Source organism: Bombina bombina, chromosome 4 (genome assembly GCF_027579735.1).
Source record: "Bombina bombina isolate aBomBom1 chromosome 4, aBomBom1.pri, whole genome shotgun sequence".
Classification (NCBI taxonomy): Eukaryota; Metazoa; Chordata; class Amphibia; order Anura; family Bombinatoridae; genus Bombina; species Bombina bombina.
The window spans coordinates 610,764,731-610,782,070 of NC_069502.1; the positions used below are offsets into that span (position 1 = coordinate 610,764,731).

General features: G+C 39.4%; 1 protein-coding gene across 1 annotated transcript in view; it reads right to left on the reverse strand.

Annotated features, from left to right (window-relative positions):
* The window catches only part of SNX3 (sorting nexin 3), a 184,372-nt gene that overhangs the window by 60,965 nt on the left and 106,067 nt on the right, over positions 1 to 17,340 (reverse strand). The window contains exon 3 of the mRNA XM_053710608.1: positions 11,026 to 11,150. Coding sequence (XP_053566583.1) covers positions 11,026 to 11,150 — 125 coding nt within the window. The remainder of the gene's footprint in view (positions 1 to 11,025; positions 11,151 to 17,340) is intronic.

Consider the following 17,340-nt stretch of genomic DNA (forward strand, 5'->3'; position numbering starts at 1 on the left):
AATTCAGAAACTCTTCTAGCAGAAGAAATAGCAACCAAAAACAGAACTTTCCAAGATAGTAACTTAATATCTATGGAATGCAAAGGTTCAAACGGAACCCCTTGAAGAACTAAATTTAGACTCCATGGAGGAGTCATGGGTCTGTAAACAGGCTTGATACTGACTAAGGCCTGTACAAATGCTTGTACATCTGGCACTGCTGCCAGGCGTTTGTGTAACAAAACAGACAGAGCAGATATCTGTCCTTTTAGAGAACTCGCTGACAACCCTTTATCCAAACCCTCTTGGAGAAAGGAAAGAATCCTAGGAATTTTAATTTTACTCCAAGAGAATCCCTTGGATTCACACCAACAGATATTTTTTTTCCATATTTTATGGTAAAATTTCCTAGTCACAGGTTTTCTGGCTTGGACCAGAGTATCTATAACTGAATCTGAAAACCCACGCTTAGATAAAATCAAGCGTTCAATTTCCAAGCAGTCAGCTGCAGAGAGACTAGATTTGGATGTTCGAATGGACCTTGTACTAGAAGATCCTGTCTCAAAGGTAGCTTCCATGGTGGAGCCGATGACATATTCACCAGGTCTGCATACCAGGTCCTGCGTGGCCACGCAGGAGCTATCAGAATCACAGAGGCCTTCTCCTGTTTGATCCTGGCTACGAGCCTGGGAAGGAGAGGAAACGGTGGAAACACATAAGCTAGGTTGAACGACCAAGGCGTCACTAATGCATCCACTAGTGTCGCCTTGGGATCCCTGGATCTGGACCCGTAGCGATGAAACTTGAAGTTCTGACGAGACGCCATCAGATCCATATCTGGAATGCCCCATAATTGAGTCAACTGGGCAAAGACCTCCGGGTGGAGTTCCCACTCCCCCGGATGGAAAGTCTGACGATAATCCACCTCCCAGTTGTCTACTCCTGGGATGTGAGTTGCAGATAGATGGCAGGAGTGATCCTCCGCCCATTTGATGATCTTAGATACCTCTCTCATCGCCAAGGAACTCTTTGTTCCCCCCTGATGATTGATGTAAGCTACAGTCGTCATGTTGTCCGACTGAAATCTTATGAATCCGGCCTTCGCTAGTTGAGGCCAAGCCCGGAGCGCATTGAATATCGCTCTCAGTTCCAGAATGTTTATCGGGAGAAGAGACTCTTACCGAGACCATAGACCCTGAGCTTTCAGGGAGTCCCAGACCGCGCCCCAGCCTAATAGACTGGCGTTGGTCGTGACAATGACCCACTCTGGTCTGCGGAAACTCATTCCCTGAGACAGGTGATCCTGAGTCAACCACCAACGGAGTGAGTCTCTGGTAAACTGGTCTACTTGAATCTGGGGAGACAAGTCTGCATAATCCCCATTCCACTGTTTGAGCATGCACAGTTGCAATGGTCTTAGATGAATTCGAGCAAAAGGAACCACGTCCATTGCTGCAACCATTAGACCTATTACTTCCATGCACTGAGCTATGGAAGGCTGAGGAATAGATTGAAGAACTTGACAAGCATTTAGAAGCTTTAATTTTCTGACCTCTGTCAGAAAGATCTTCATTTCTACAGAATCTATTATTGTTCCCAGAAAGGGAACCCTTGTAGACGGGGACAGGGAACTCTTTTCCACGTTCACCTTCCATCCGTGAGACCTGAGAAAAGCTAATACAATGTCTGTATGAGCCCATGATCTTGAAAGGGACGACGCTTGGATTAGGATGTCGTCTAGGTAAGGTGCCACTGCAATGCCCCTCGGCCTTAGAACCGCTAGAAGGGACCCTAGCACCTTTGTGAAAATTCTGGGAGCAGTGGCTAAACCGAACGGGAGAGCCACAAACTGGTAATGTTTGTCCAGAAAGGCGAACCATAGGAACTGATGATGATCTTTGTGGATAGGAATATGTAGGTACGCATCCTTTAAGTCCACGGTAGTCATGTATTGACCCTCCTGGATTGTTGGTAAAATCGTTCGAATGGTTTCCATTTTGAACGATGGAACTCTGAGGAATTTGTTTAGAATTTTTAAATCCAGAATTGGTCTGAAAGTTCCCTCTTTTTTGGGAACTACAAACAGGTTGGAGTAAAACCCCCGACCTTGTTCCACTGTTGGAACTGGGTGTATCACTCCCATCTTTAAAAGATCTCCTACGCAATGTAAGAATGCCTGTCTCTTTATCTGGTCTGAAGATAAGCGAGACATGTGGAACCTTCCCCTTGGAGGAAGTTCCTTGAACTCTAGAAGATAACCCTGAGAGACTATTTCTAGTGCCCAGGGATTCTGAACATCTCTTGCCCAAGCCTGAGCAAAGAGAGAAAGTCTGCCCCCTACTAGATCCGGTCCCGGATCGGGGGCTACCCCTTCATGCTGTCTTGGTAGCAGCAGCAGGCTTCTTGGCCTGTTTACCCTTGTTCCAGCCTTGCATTGGTTTCCATGCTGGCTTAGCCTGGGAAGCGTTACCCTCTTGTCTAGAGGCTGCAGAGTTAGGAGACGGTCCGTTGCTGAAGTTGCGAAAGGAACGAAAATTAGATTTGTTCTTAGCCTTGAAAGGCCTATCCTGTGGGAGGGCATGGCCCTTTCCCCCAGTGATGTCTGAAATAATCTCCTTCAATTCTGGCCCAAAAAGGGTCTTACCTTTGAAAGGAATATTAAGCAATTTTGTCTTAGATGACACCTCCGCCGACCAAGATTTTAGCCAAAGCGCTCTGCGCCACAATTGCAAAACCTGAATTTTTCGCTGCTAATTTTGCCAATTGCAAAGCGGCATCTAAAATAAAGGAATTAACCAACTTTAGTGCGTGAATTCTGTCCATGACTTCCTCATATGGAGTCTCCTTGTTGAGCGAATTTTCTAGTTCCTCGAACCAAATAGACGCCGCCGTTGTGACAGGAATAATGCACGAAATTGGTTGGAGAAGGAAACCTTGCTGAACAAATATCTTTTTAAGCAATCCTTCCAATTTTTTATCCATAGGATCTTTGAAAGCACAACTGTCCTCAATGGGAATAGTCGTGTGTTTGGCCAACGTAGAAACTGCCCCCTCAACCTTAGGAACTGTTTGCCATGAGTCCCTTCTGGGGTCGACAATGGGGAACATTTTCTTAAATATAGGAGGTGGGACAAAAGGTATACCTGGCTTCTCCCACTCCTTAGTCACTATGTCCGCCACCCTTTTGGGTATCGGAAAGGCATCAGGGTGCACAGGGACCTCAAGGAATTTGTCCATTTTGCACAATTTCTCTGGAATCACCAAAGAGTCACAATCATCCAGAGTAGTTAGCACCTCCTTAAGCAGGGCGCGGAGATGTTCTAACTTAAATTTAAACGTCACAATATCAGGTTCTGCCTGTTGAGAAACTTTTCCTGAATCGGAAATTTCTCCCTCCGACAGACCCTCCCTCACTGCCAATTCTGACTGGTGTGAGGGTATAACAGATAAATTATCGTCAGCGCACCCTTGCTCATCCTCTGTATTTAAAACTGAGCAATCACGCTTTCTTGGAAATGCTGGCAGTTTGGATAAAAGATTAGCTATATAGAATTATCCATTGCTGCCGTTAATTGTTGCATAGTAACAAGCATTGGCGCGCTAGATGTACTAGGTGTCGCCTGCGCTGACATAACTGGTGTTGACACAGAAGGAGAGGATGATGAACTATCCCCACTACCTTCATTTGAAGAATCATCTTGGGCAATCTTATTAAATGTGACAGTACTGTCCTTACTTTGTTTGGACGCAACGGCACAATTTTCACATACATTTAAAGGGGGAACCACCTTGGCCTCCATACACACAGAACATGTTCTATCTGAAGGTACAGACATGTTAGACAGGCTTATACAGGCTTTTAATGCAATAAAACCGTTTTTAAACAAAACCGTTACTGTCTCTTTAAATGTTAAACAGAGCACACTTTATTTCTGCATGTGTGAAAAACTATGAAGGAAATATCCGATCCTTACCAAATTTGCACCCTAGTGTCTTAATGCTTTGAAAGTATTGCACACCAAATTTCAAGAGCTATTTGTTCAATTTACCAGTTTATACCCACTACAGTCTCTGCCACAGCCTTTGCTGCGGTTTTACCTTTCCTTGAGGGTTATTCACCACAGAAATAAGCCTTCTAGAATCGTTTTTTATGGCCACAGGACCCTCTCACATGAAGCTGCATGCACTGCTTCCAGAAGTAACTGCGCAATAAAGGCGCGAAAATGAGGCCTCCTCCCTCTGCATACCAGAGTGAAAGGCCCTTCCTGACTAGAATAGGTGTCTAAACGACTGCCAGGCGAATAAAAAACGTTCCCAAAGTGTTTTCAAGTTCCAAAACACTACAAAAGACATATAAATATTGTATAAATCAATCGATTTAGCCCACAATAGTGTCAACCAGTATATAGCCCATTAATAAGCCTTCATTCTGTTATGAGTCTAAGAAAAATGGCTTACCGATCCCATAAGGGAAAATGACAGCCTTCTAGCATTACTATGTCTTGTTAGAAAATGGACTAGTCATACCTTGAGCAGAAAAGTCTGCAAACTGTTCCCCCCAACTGAAGTTCTCTGGGCTCAACAGTCCTGCGTGGGTACAGCAATGGATTTTAGTTACTGCTGCTAAAATCATACTCCTCTTTAAACAGAACTCTTCATCACTTTCTGTTGTAGAGTAAATAGTACAAACCGGCACTATTTTAAAATAACAAACTCTTGATAGAAGAAATAAAAACTACAACTAACACCACATACTCTTTACCATCCCCGTGGAGATGCTACTTGTTCAGAGCGGCAAAGAGAATGACTGGGGGGCGGAGCCAGAGGGGGAGCTATATGGGCAGCTTTTGCTGTGCTCTCTTTGCCATTTCCTGTTGGGGAAGAGAATATTCCCACAAGTAAGGATGAAGCCGTGGACCGGACACACCAATGTAGGAGAAATACACTTTTATAAGAGTATGTATCTCTATTAATAAGCCTGATACCAGTCGCTATCACTGCATTTAAGGCTTTACTTACATTACTTCGGTATCAGCAGCATTTTCTAGCAAATTCCATCCCTAGAAAAATATTTTAACTGCACATACCTTATTACAGGAAAACCTGCACGCTATTCCCCCTCTGAAGTTACCTCACTCCTCAGAATATGTGAGAACAGCAAAGGATCTTAGTTACTTCTGCTAAGATCATAGAAAACGCAGGCAGATTCTTCTTTTAAATACTGCCTGAGATAAACAGTACACTCCGGTACCATTTAAAAATAACAAACTTTTGATTCAAGAAATAAACTAAGTATAAAACACCACAGTCCTCTTACGATTTCCATCTTAGTTGAGAGTTGCAAGAGAATGACTGGATATGGCAGTGAGGGGAGGAGCTATATAGCAGCTCTGCTGTGGGTGATCCTCTTGCAACTTCCTGTTGGGAAGGAGAATATCCCACAAGTAATGGATGATCCGTGGACTGGATACACTTAACAAGAGAAATACAAGATAGATAAAGCTTAAATGACACGTAACACTTTAGTCAGTGATTTAGAGGAAAAAGAGACAGTTTAAAATCCAAAATGTTCCGTTATCCAGAAGGAGTTGTTTGATATACTTATTTCTCCTTCATTGTATATATATGTGACTATGGACTAGTAAGTGGAGTTGAGAAATGTTAGGTCTTTAAACAGGGGCGTCTTAAATTCCCTATGCAGACCAGTAGCATAAATAGGAAAATATGAGACAATAAGATGTATAATTGCATTTGTGATTGACATTATTAATAATACGAGAAAGTAGAATGTACAGTGGCATTCATAACAAACAATCAATAACAGTCTTATGACTACTAAAGGATCTGAATCTAAACAAAACCCAAGTCTATGTGTCGCATTTGGACATATATATACACACACATCATATGTTTGTGAGCAATAGAATGTCGTGAAGAAAGAGGAGAATTTTCTCTCACATAAGTTCTTACAGAGCATATACAGAGGGCGTAATTAACATCAATAGAATGTATAATAGTCTTATGACTACTAATGGATTATAATTCAAGCGGAACCCAGATCTATGGGTCGCATTTGAGCAGATTTGTAAACAATTGCATTTGAGCATATTTGTACACATATTAGATGTGTGTGAACAATTGCATGTCAATACAAGAGGAAAGTTGGCTCTCACATGAGTTATTACAGAACACATAGAGCTTGGAATGTGATAATATAGAGAAAAGTCTCTATTACATCCAACAAAGAGGTGTTTGCACCTAAATATGGCTATATGGATTTTTAGAGAGAGGAGATAGGTCTCCACCAACATCATAGTAACTACCCTAATAATAGATGGGTGGGGAAATAGAAAGGCAATGGCAGAGCAGATAGACATTAACTTATGTAATAGCTGAGCAAGGAACGTATATAAATGTCTATGTTACAAACTAAAGGGATGAGTCTTCAAACATAGAGACATAATACACTGGTCACTTGGACCCATAGCCTTATAATTGTATGGGATCCACTATTAGATATTAATGTATATTCAGGCTCTATATAAGCTATTAGGACCTAGCCTTGAACCTCATTTGTTAGGTAGAGAAATTATAATGATCATGAAAAACCACATTTAAGAGAGGTGGTGAGCAGAAATGGATGAACTACTGGAGTAGACAGCAACGGTTGACTACAGTCCTTGGTCCCATCGCTACTGGATGTGTAGATTATCTTTAGAGGTGTGTTACCCGTTACGATATGCGGATTGTCTAGTCAGGGTGAGGGGATGGTATAGTGAGTGTTCTGCACTACATGTGAATCAGAACTATGAAGGGATAATTCAGTGGGATTAGTATAGGACTTGTATAGGATCTAGAGTCAAGGCCTTACATAAACCATTTTTTTGATAACCTGGGGGCTGTAGGTGAGTCCGGTGGGTGGAGAGTCTTAGAGAAAAAATTTGTTGTATGTCATGATGACATTAACAGATGTATATTCATAAATTGAAGAGGTGGGTGAGATCCTCTCTGTTTAGACCTTTCGGATGTAAGCAATCTAATAGAACGATCCATTTAGATTCAGCTTTGAGAAGGCTCTTTTCGAAATCACCCCCTCTCCAGTTCCTGATGACTTTTTGTATACCCATAAATTTCATGTCTTGTATTCTGCCATTATGTTTTGTGGCAAAGTGCTTATATAGTATTGTATCTTTATTCTGTTTCTTGATCAACAGTATATGCTCTCTGAGCCTGTCTCTAAGGCTTCTTGAGGTCTGACCGATATATTGGAGACCAGATGAGCATTCCATAAGGTAGATGATCCCTGTATTTTGGCATCTGATCAGATCTTTAATGATGAATTCTTCTCCAGTCTGGTTAGATTTAAATTTTTTAGTCTTAATCCCTCTTCTGCATGCTTTGCAGGTGGGGCACGGATAGAATCCCTTGACTGGTTTCCCTAGTACATCATGTGTGTTTGTTTTCTTCTTCTTCCTTGATAGACTTGGCGCTAGTTTGTTTTTGAGATTTCCTGTTTTTCTATAGACTAATTTGGGTTGGTTAGGGAGTTTATCTCCAATAATGTTGTCATTTTTTAACAGGTGTTTGAAGACTCATCCCTTTAGTTTGTAACAGACATTTATATACTTTCCTTGCTCAGCTATTACATAAGTTAATGTCTATCTGCTCTGCCATTGCCTTTCTAGTTCCCCACCCATCAATTATTAGGGTAATTACTATGATGTTGGTGGAGACCTATCTCCTCTCTCTAAAAATCCATATACCCATATTTAGGTGCAAACACCTCTTTGTTGGATGTAATAGAGACTTTTCTCTATATTATCACCTTCCAAGCTCTATGTGTTCTGTAATAACTCATGTGAGAGCCAACTTTCCTCTTGTTATGACATGCAATTGTTCACACACATCTGATATGTGTATAAATATGCTCAAATGCAATTGTTTACAAATCTGCTCAAATGCGACCCATAGATCTGGGTTCCGCTTGAATTATAATCCTTTAGTAAGACTATTATACATTACTATTGATGTTAATTACGCCCTCTGTATATGCTCTGTAAGAACTTATGTGAGAGAAAATTCTCCTCTTTCTTTACGACATTCTATTGCTCACAAACATATGATGTGTGTGTATATATATATATATATATATATATATATATATATATATATATATATGTCCAAATGCGACACATAGACTTGGGTTTTGTTTAGATTCAGATCCTTTAGTAGGCATAAGACTGTTATTGGTTTATTATGAATGCCACTGTACATTCTACTCTCTCGTATTATTAATAATTTCAATCACAAATTCAATTACACATCTTATTCTCTCATATTTTCCCATTTATGCTACTGGTCTGCATAGGGAATTTAAAACGCCCCTGTTTAAAGACCTAACATTTCTCAACTCCACTTACTAGTCCATAGTCACATATATATACAATGAAGAAGGAGAAATAAGTATATCAAACAACTCCTTCTGGATAACGGAACATTTTGGATTTTAAACTGTTACGTGTCATTTAAGCTTCATCTATCTTGTATTTTAACATAGGGCAACCAATAAGGATAGCTATCCCTCACACACCTCCTCTTCTTTACCAATAAGAAGGCCGAGATTGGGTTGTTACGTCACGACCAATGAAATCGTCGGATTATCGTAATAAAATATTATTGGTGTCCTCACAAAGAATTGCTTTACATAAATTCCCTCATGACAGATTGCCCTCTCTGAGATCGTTTGGACACACATATAGATGACATTATCATCTAAATACCCATGTTTGTCAGTTCCGTGAACCGGATGTGACGTAACGCTTTTGGGTATCATATCAATAGAGTCATAAGTCATAATTGTCATCATTTATATAGACCATTGATAAGACACAGATCTTGATGTCACGACCATTCAAATGATCAGGAAAAAGGAAATAACTATTGATCGTTAAACGCCATTTGGTCTGTTCCGTAAAACCGGAAGTGAAGGTTTATTCCTGTCAATCAAGTCTGATAAACAGTTATACATTATAGTAGCGATCTTCAATCATATACATTCAACCTAAGCTAAGAATCAAATTATAAGATAAATATAAGACAAAACATTTTTGTATTAAATGTATGTATAATTTTATAACAGTTAAAAACCGGATGTTGAATTTTTAGTCACATCCGGTTTTCAAATTGACAATGCTATTTAAGGCCATTCAGCTTACCAGTGTATCAGTCTTGATAAAGGTCCACTGAGGACCGAAACGCGTAGACCCATTGGTAAGCATTATTTTAAAGCCCATATTGTTTTTTAAAATTTGGTACGCTATGTTGTGAACTTTGGTTGCAGGTACGCAACAAGGACACCATAGGAGCAGCTGACAGCCGTCAGGATTCACCTGGAAGTTTCCCCTACCAGGACCCAAGGTTTTTAGTGTGATTTGGATTTGTTTTTGGTGACTATTTTTTGGATTAACAATTCTTTTTTTGGTTCTTCACTAACATTTGTTGAACAGCATTTTTTTGGGGGGAGTGATTTTTTCATTGTATTTTTTCACTGTGACATTTGATTTCTTCATTGTGACTTTTCACCCCATTCATATACACTTTTTTTTTTTACACATTTTTTCACCTGTTTTGTGCCTTTTCTTTTTTGCACTGCAGTGCATGGGTACACTTTACTGCAAACGTTCATCATCAATCGCTATGTCATTTTTGTTTATATTATGTGTATGTTAGTTTGAACTGTGCACTCACCTACTGTCAAGGTTATATTTATACACTCTTATTGTCTAAGTTATACTTAGCCCTTATGGATCTCTGGATCTATTGTTAGCTACATATTCTGATTTTATTTGGTCTCCATTGCAAGCTGTTTTTGCAAGTTTTTTTATTGTCTAGTTTTTATATGTCTAGTTCCTTATTGCACAAGTTTAGTGCTTATATGTTTTTTTAGGGATAGAACATCCCTTTTCCCAATTAAATCCTATTTTTGTACCACTTTTAGTGTTTATATTTATCCCTTAGCCTCTTTTGGCGCTGTACCCACTATTTTTATTTACACACTGTATCTAACAAGACCACTTTGAAAGAAAATAACCTCCCGTGATTGAGCAATATGGATTGGACAATTAGTAGTTATGTGACTAAGAAGTCTCAGCCTTTACAGATGTACGGTTGCTCACAATCTACAAGGTACCTTACAGCAATGCACAGTAAAAACAAATGCATTTGAAATAAATTCCTATCGCCATTCTTTAAGAATTATCAAGGATTGCCAAGGATTTCACTATAAGATTGGACTAAAGATATCCTAATCACATCTACTAAACTGACATAACGTGCTTACACACTATGTGTTTAACAAGCACTATTTTTTACATTTAGTAATTTTGCATATATATTATTTTGCGGTTTTCAACGAACTAGAAATACTTTTATTGTTTTTTAGATTGCTAATATATTTTAAATGATTTGTTTTTATATACATGTATGTATTATATTTTCTGATGCCGGCATCTTGTGTATTTTTACAGCAAACTTATTCATATTATTTATCTATTCACACCATATTTAGTCTCATTTGAGCTGAATAAATTTGTCTTTTTACATACTGTACTTGATATTCTCACTCCTTTTTTATTTAATTTATCAGTTTTGGCTCAGTCTATTGAGCGCATGCCCTAACCCTATGCACTCATGCTGATCAGTTCACATTTAGAGAGATTAGTGTTAACACATGGGTATAAGACTTTCACCATAGATATTTAAAATTCCATGTTTTAACACTATGTTGGATGGACAACACACAAGCTTTAAAATCTCAATTTGGTATGAATTATATGCCAAAAATAAGGTATTTGACATCTGTAGAAAATTAAATATGCGATGGCAGAACATCTAAACCAACAGAAGAGTGAAAATATTGATATGACTTACAAATCTACATATATAGTTTCTTTAAAAAAATAAATCCTTAAGCTTCTAAATGCAGTTTAGAAAACAATAGTATTGAAAAAAATAAAACAAGGAAATTATACAAGAGAGCACACTTACTTGTTTATAAATTGTTCAAGCCCTTGCTTCCTTTCCTCTATGAAGGAATCATCAAATATTCCTTCGTCTCCTCTGAATGGAAGCTGTCTAAAAATAGCTTTACCAGGTAGAGGCGGCACAACAACCTACAAAACATAATTTGGAAATTTTTCAGTTTATAATAAATAAAATAAAGAAATAGCTTTACAAGTTTTGAGCATCTGGGAGTGATTTGATTACTTGGCACGGTAACCTAATCTGTGTTTTGTCAAAGTGCACCTTAAAGGGACCAAAGTCAAAATGAAAAACTTAATATTCAGAGCATTCAATTTAAAAAATGTTTCCAATTTACTTCTAGAAACTAATTTGCATTATGCTCCTTGTATTTTTTTGGTTGAAAAGCATACCTAGGTAGGCTGAGGAGCAGCAATGCACTACTGGGAGCTACCTTCTGATAGTAGTAGATATATATGCCTCTTGTTATTGGCTCATCTAATATGTTCAGATAGCTCCCTGTGGTGTAATTCTGATCCTTCAAAAAAGTATACCAAGAGAATGAAGAAAAATGGATAATAAAAGTAAATTGGAAACTTGTTTAAAAGCACATGCTCTACCTAAATAATAAAAATAACATATTGGGGTTTAGGTCCCTTTAAGAAGCATTAACACATTTCAATATATTAATCTAACTTATCTACTTATGTAACACTTAGTACCCTTTGGCCCACAAAGAACTAACTAATAATAAAACATAGACGTATAGTAGGTAAACAAGTGCATGCAAGTAATGCAATCATAGATCAACTATTCAGTTAAAGGGATATGAAACCCACATTTTTTCTTTCACGATTCAGATAGAGCATGCAATTTTACGCAACTTTCTAATTTACTCCTATTATCAAATTTTCTTTGTTCTCTTATTATCTTTATTTAAAAAAACAGCTTATGAGCCGGCCCATTTTTGGTTAAGCACATGGGTAGCACTTGCTGACTGGCGGCTAAATGTAGCCTGGGTTACCAAACTCCCAAAAGAACCCAGACAATGGCAATACAAGATAAACCCATCAATACATATTCTGGACTAGTAAAACATACACCAGAATATTTAAAGTGATGGTAAATCCTATCGTGAAACGCTAGGATTTAAAAGTAGAACATATAAAGAGGACTTTCAGTGATGAAGAATAAAATACTTCATGCTGGAAGTTCCTTTTATTTGTCTGTAATGTTCGCCGCACTGAGCCCCTCAGACAGCCCACGTCAGAGCGCTATTTTGCTATGAGTTGAGGTTCCTTTTAAACAAAAATTTTGGAGTAGAATGTCCCTTTAAAAGGATCAATATCAGGGCTGTAGCCTAGCTTTAGCCTAACAGATCGATTTACTAAAATCATTTTTTTTTTATTCCAATTTTATTAAAAAATATAACATTGAAAAAATACAAACATTAAACAGTACAAATACAAAATTAACCGTCAGTCTTGTTAGGGGAGATACCACACCCTGATATTGAACTACTGGAATATTTTGAACTTAATAAAAAAAATTGGACCTGAGAGGTCTGAAATGTTATGGAGGTTGCTGGGATCCCTTTAGACGGTTTAATCTATTTAGTACAATAAGAGTTCTAACACCATTGATCGTTGTTTGGAATAATTTATAATCTTGTTTAAATGGACAGAATACTCATATGCTAAATCACTTAAAAGTGATGCAGCATAATTGTAAAAAGCGGACAAGAAAATATCACCTGAGTATTACTATGTAAAAAAGGAAAATATTTTACCTCAAAATTTCCTCAGCTCACCTGAGTAAGTACTGTGTAAACAGTTATACTTCAGCTGCTGTTCAGGTACAAGTTGAAAAACAAACAAAAAACAAACAATCGCCTAGCAGTGCTGAGGTAATGCTTTGCGCCTTTGCTGTGATCTGAATATTATTATTATCGGTTATTTGTAGAGCGCCAACAGATTCCACATCGCTATAAACATAGGTGGTATACAAGGTAGCATTTATAGGGATCAAATGGGTAGAGGGCCCTGCCGAATCACACTGTTGTAGTCTGCTCTTATAAAGGTGATCTGCAAACTATTGGGCTCTTAGGCTTACATGCAATGGAGGAGAGGGACTGGTATTAGGAAAGGTTAGTGTAGGTTTTATGCATCCCTGAACATTAGAGTCTTTAGGGAGCACTCTTGTGGAGCGAGGCAGAGAGTTCCACAAGATGGGAGCCAGTCTAGAGAAGTCCTGAAATCCTGTGAGGAGGTAACAAGAGAGGAGGAGAGTAGGAGGTCGAGAGTAGGAGGTCGTGAGCAGAGCAAAGGGGACAGGAGGGAAAGTATCTGGAGACAAGTTTTGAGATATAGGAGGGGTGGGGGGGAGAGGTATAGTTGAGGGCTTTGTATGCCAGAGTCAGACTTTTGTGTTTAATCCTTGAGGAAAGAGAAAGCCAGTGAAGGGATTAGCAGAGAGGTGCAGCAGATGAAGAGCGACGTGTAAGGAAGATAAACCAGGCAGAGGCTTTCATTATGGATTGTAAAGGAGCTAGGCGGCAGCTAGGGTGAAGAGAGAGAGAGAGAGAGAGAGAGAGAGAGAGAGAGAGAGAGAGAGAGAGAGAGAGAGAGAGAGAGAGAGAGAGAGAGAGAGAGAAAAAGAAAAAGAGAAAACAAAAAGAAAAAGAGAAAACAAAAAGAAAAAGAGAAAACAAAAAGAAAAAGAGAAAACAAAAAGGAGAAAAAAAAAGAAGAAAAAAAAGAAGAAAAAAAAAGAAGAGAAAAAAAAAAAAGAGAAGAAAAAGAGAAAAAAAAAGAAAAAGAGAAAAAAAAGAAAGAGAGAGAGAGAATTAAAATCTTAGTTATGTCTTATGTAAGGAAATGTCTAATTTTAGAGATATTTTTAAGGTGGAAGCGGCAAGATTTAACCAAGGCCTGAAAGTGAGGAGTGAAAGATAGATCTGAGTCAAGTGCGACCCCAAGACATCGGGCATGCGGGGTAGGGGTAATGATGGAGTTGTCGACAGTTATACAAAGATGGGGGGTGGAGATTTTAGAAGAAGGGGGGAAATAAGGGGTTCAGTTTTGGAAGCGGCAGGATTTAACCAAGGCCTGAAAGTGAGGCGTTAAAGAAAGATCTAAGTCAAGTGTGACCTCAAGACATTGGGCATGCGGGGTTGGGGTAATGATGGAGTTGTCGACAGAGAGATGGGGGGGTGGAAATAAGGGGTTCAGTTTTTAAGAGATTTAGCTTAAAGTAGTGAGAGGACATCCATGATGAGATGTGAGGAAGACAGTTAGTGACACAGGTTAGCAAGGAAGGAGATAGGTCTGGAGCAGACGTGTAGATTGTGAAGAGAAGGGGACAGAGGACAGAGCCCTGCGGTACCCGAAAAGAAAGTGGAAGTCCCAGAGAAGGCTACACTAGAGGTACGGTTAAACAGGTAGGAAGAGAACAACGATAGGGCTGTGTCATAAATGCCGAAGGATTGGAGAGTTTGGATCAAAAGAGGGTGGTCAAAAGTATCAAAGGCTTCAGACAGATCAAGGAGTATAAGCAGAGAGAAGTAGACTTTGCTCTAAGTAGGTCATTGGTAACCTTAACGATTGCGGACTCTGTGGAGTGATGGGGGCAAAATCCAGATTGCAGTGGGTCAAGGAGGGAGTGTAATGTAAGGAAATGGGATAGGCGTGCATGTACTAGCTTTAAAAGAAACTTTGAGGCAAGTGGGAGTAGGGAAATAGGGTGGTAGTTGGATGAGGAAGATGAATAGGGGGTAGTTGGATAATTAGGAAAAATAACATGACTGTGCCTGCACATGACAGATGCACACTACCTAGCTTGTCCTGGGACAAACATCCTGACTGGCCGCTTAAAGTCTCTCTACAGTGGGGTGTGAGTACTTAGGAAATTTGAGGTAAAATATCTTCCTTTTTTTACATAGAGATGTTCAGGTGATATTTTCTAGTCAGCTTTTTACAGCTTTGCTTCATCAGTTTCAAGTGCTTCAAAACTTGGTATTATGTCCCTTTAATTTTAAGAGTTTATTTAAACAGACAGATTAACAGGTCCATAGGGAACTTGTAATATACATTTAGGTTTATAATGCTCTAATCTTACAGACTATATTTCACAGAGTATGGGACTTTCTGCTTTGCCCTGGTATTTTTCCCATGTGTGATGTTTAATGTTCCAGTTTGAGGTGCACATTTATTGTAATATTTTGTACTGTATTTCTGTTGTAATGATGGATGGTCTTGCTATATTAAAAAAAAAAAAAAAAGCCTTAGAGACTTCATAAAAGCATATTTAACGTTAAAAGGGACATGCAACCCCTAATTTTTCTTTCATAATTCAGTGAGAGCATGCCATTTTAAAACAACTTTCCAATGTACTTCTATTATCTAAATTTGCTTTGTTTGCTTAGTATCCTTTGTTGAAAAGCATACCTAGGTAAACTCAGTAGCTGGAAGATAGCTGCTGATTGGTGGCAGCACATATATGCCTTTTGTCATTGGTTAACTGGTGCATTCATGTAGCTCCCATTAGTGCATTGCTGCTCCTTGAATAAAAGAATACTAAGAGAATGAAGAAAAACTGATAAAAATAAATTGGAAAGTTGATTAAAAATGTATGCTAACTGAATAATAAAAGGAAACATTTGGCGTTTTATGTTCCTATTTACATATTTATTTTTAAGCAGATTGATTTATTTCCATCTTAATACGAAGAGAGTCCACGGCTTCATTCATTTCTTGTGGGAAATACAAAACCTGGCCACCAGGAGGAGGCAGACACCCCAGCCAAAGGTTTAAATACCTCTCTCACTCTCCCCTCATCCCCAGTCATTCTTTGCCTTTCGTCACAGGAGGATGGCAGAGAAGTGTTGGAAGATTCGGGAAGTGTCTTATGGAGGGTAGTATTCTCCGGAATGGGACTGGAGTTTTAAGTAGTTTTGTCAGCCTCTCAGTGAGAGCATTGACGAATGTTAGGGTCTGGAGACGCAGGGAGAGTCTTTCTGCGAAACCATCCAGACTCATATTATTAGCTCCTTAAGCAATCAGTGTTGACGAGTTTCACTGCCTGCTTTCTATCACTCAAGTCCATGTCAGGAGCGATGCTACAACACTGTCAAACTTGAGAGGCTGTGTTCCTGTTTCACGGCGTAGATTCTGGTAAGATTGTTTCATTTTTTATACCTGTAATAATAACGCAAGAAGACAGGGTCACAGTGTGACTCCTTTTATCTGTATAGAATCAAGGGTTAATATCTCCGGAAGGTGATTATTGAACAGGGGGGAGGGATGTATACATGATTACTTTATTATGTTTTTTTTTGCTGCAACATATGTGAGATGTGGCTCTGGCAACCTGTGAACCGTCAGGTTTTTTTTTCATTTTGATTACTGCGCAGCCTGTTTAGTTTGGCGTAGCTTCCTGACCGTCTGTTACAGGAGACGAAAGCGGTTTCTTTGTGGGCCTGGGTCATAGGAGGTGGCGAGTGCCCCAGCCATTGGAAGTATAAAGATGCCATTTATATTTTTCTATTAAGACGCAAGCTATGGAGGACTCGGATGCGTTAGAGGGTACTCCCTCTTTGCCTAAATCTAATGCCTGTGTTTATTGTGAGGAGCCTTCGGTACATCCGACTGCTTAACTGTGTTCCACATGCCTTGATAAAATAGTGATATCTAAAAAGAACAACATGTTTAGTACCTCTGAGGGGTCTCCGTCCCGCGAGGTGTGTTCCCTACAATCATCTCCTTTTACACATGCAGCTTCACAGTGCACTACTAATCCTCCTGCGGGAGGGGCCCTGTGGCCGCCAGATTTTGCAGATCAGTTGCAAACGGCAGTGTCTGCGGCCTTCAGTGCTTTACCTCGCCCTGCTAAGCGCAAGCGAAAGGTTAAAAATTGCTATCCTTCCCAGGGGTCATCTACTCAGTTGGAGGTATCTGAGACTAGATTATCCGCTGATGCAGAGGACGCCGATACTTCGGAGGACTCTTTCTCTGGGTCGGAATCTGTGGCCTCTAAAGCTCCGGCTGTGGAGGAACCAGACTTTAGGGTTAGGATGGAGCACTTATGCTTTTTTTTTTTTTTTTTAAAGTAGGTGTTGGCTACTTTAGAGGTTCCGGAACCGAAGTTACCGGAGCAACCTTCTATTCCGAAGCTTGATAAAGTTTATGAGGACAGGGTGGTACCCCAAACTTTCCCGGTTCCCGTAAAGATGGCGAATATTATAAAGAATGAATGGGAGAGACTTGGTTCCTCTTTCTCCCCTTCTTCGTTTCAGAAATTGTTCCCGGTTCCTGATTCTCAGCTAGAATTGTGGGGATTTGTCCC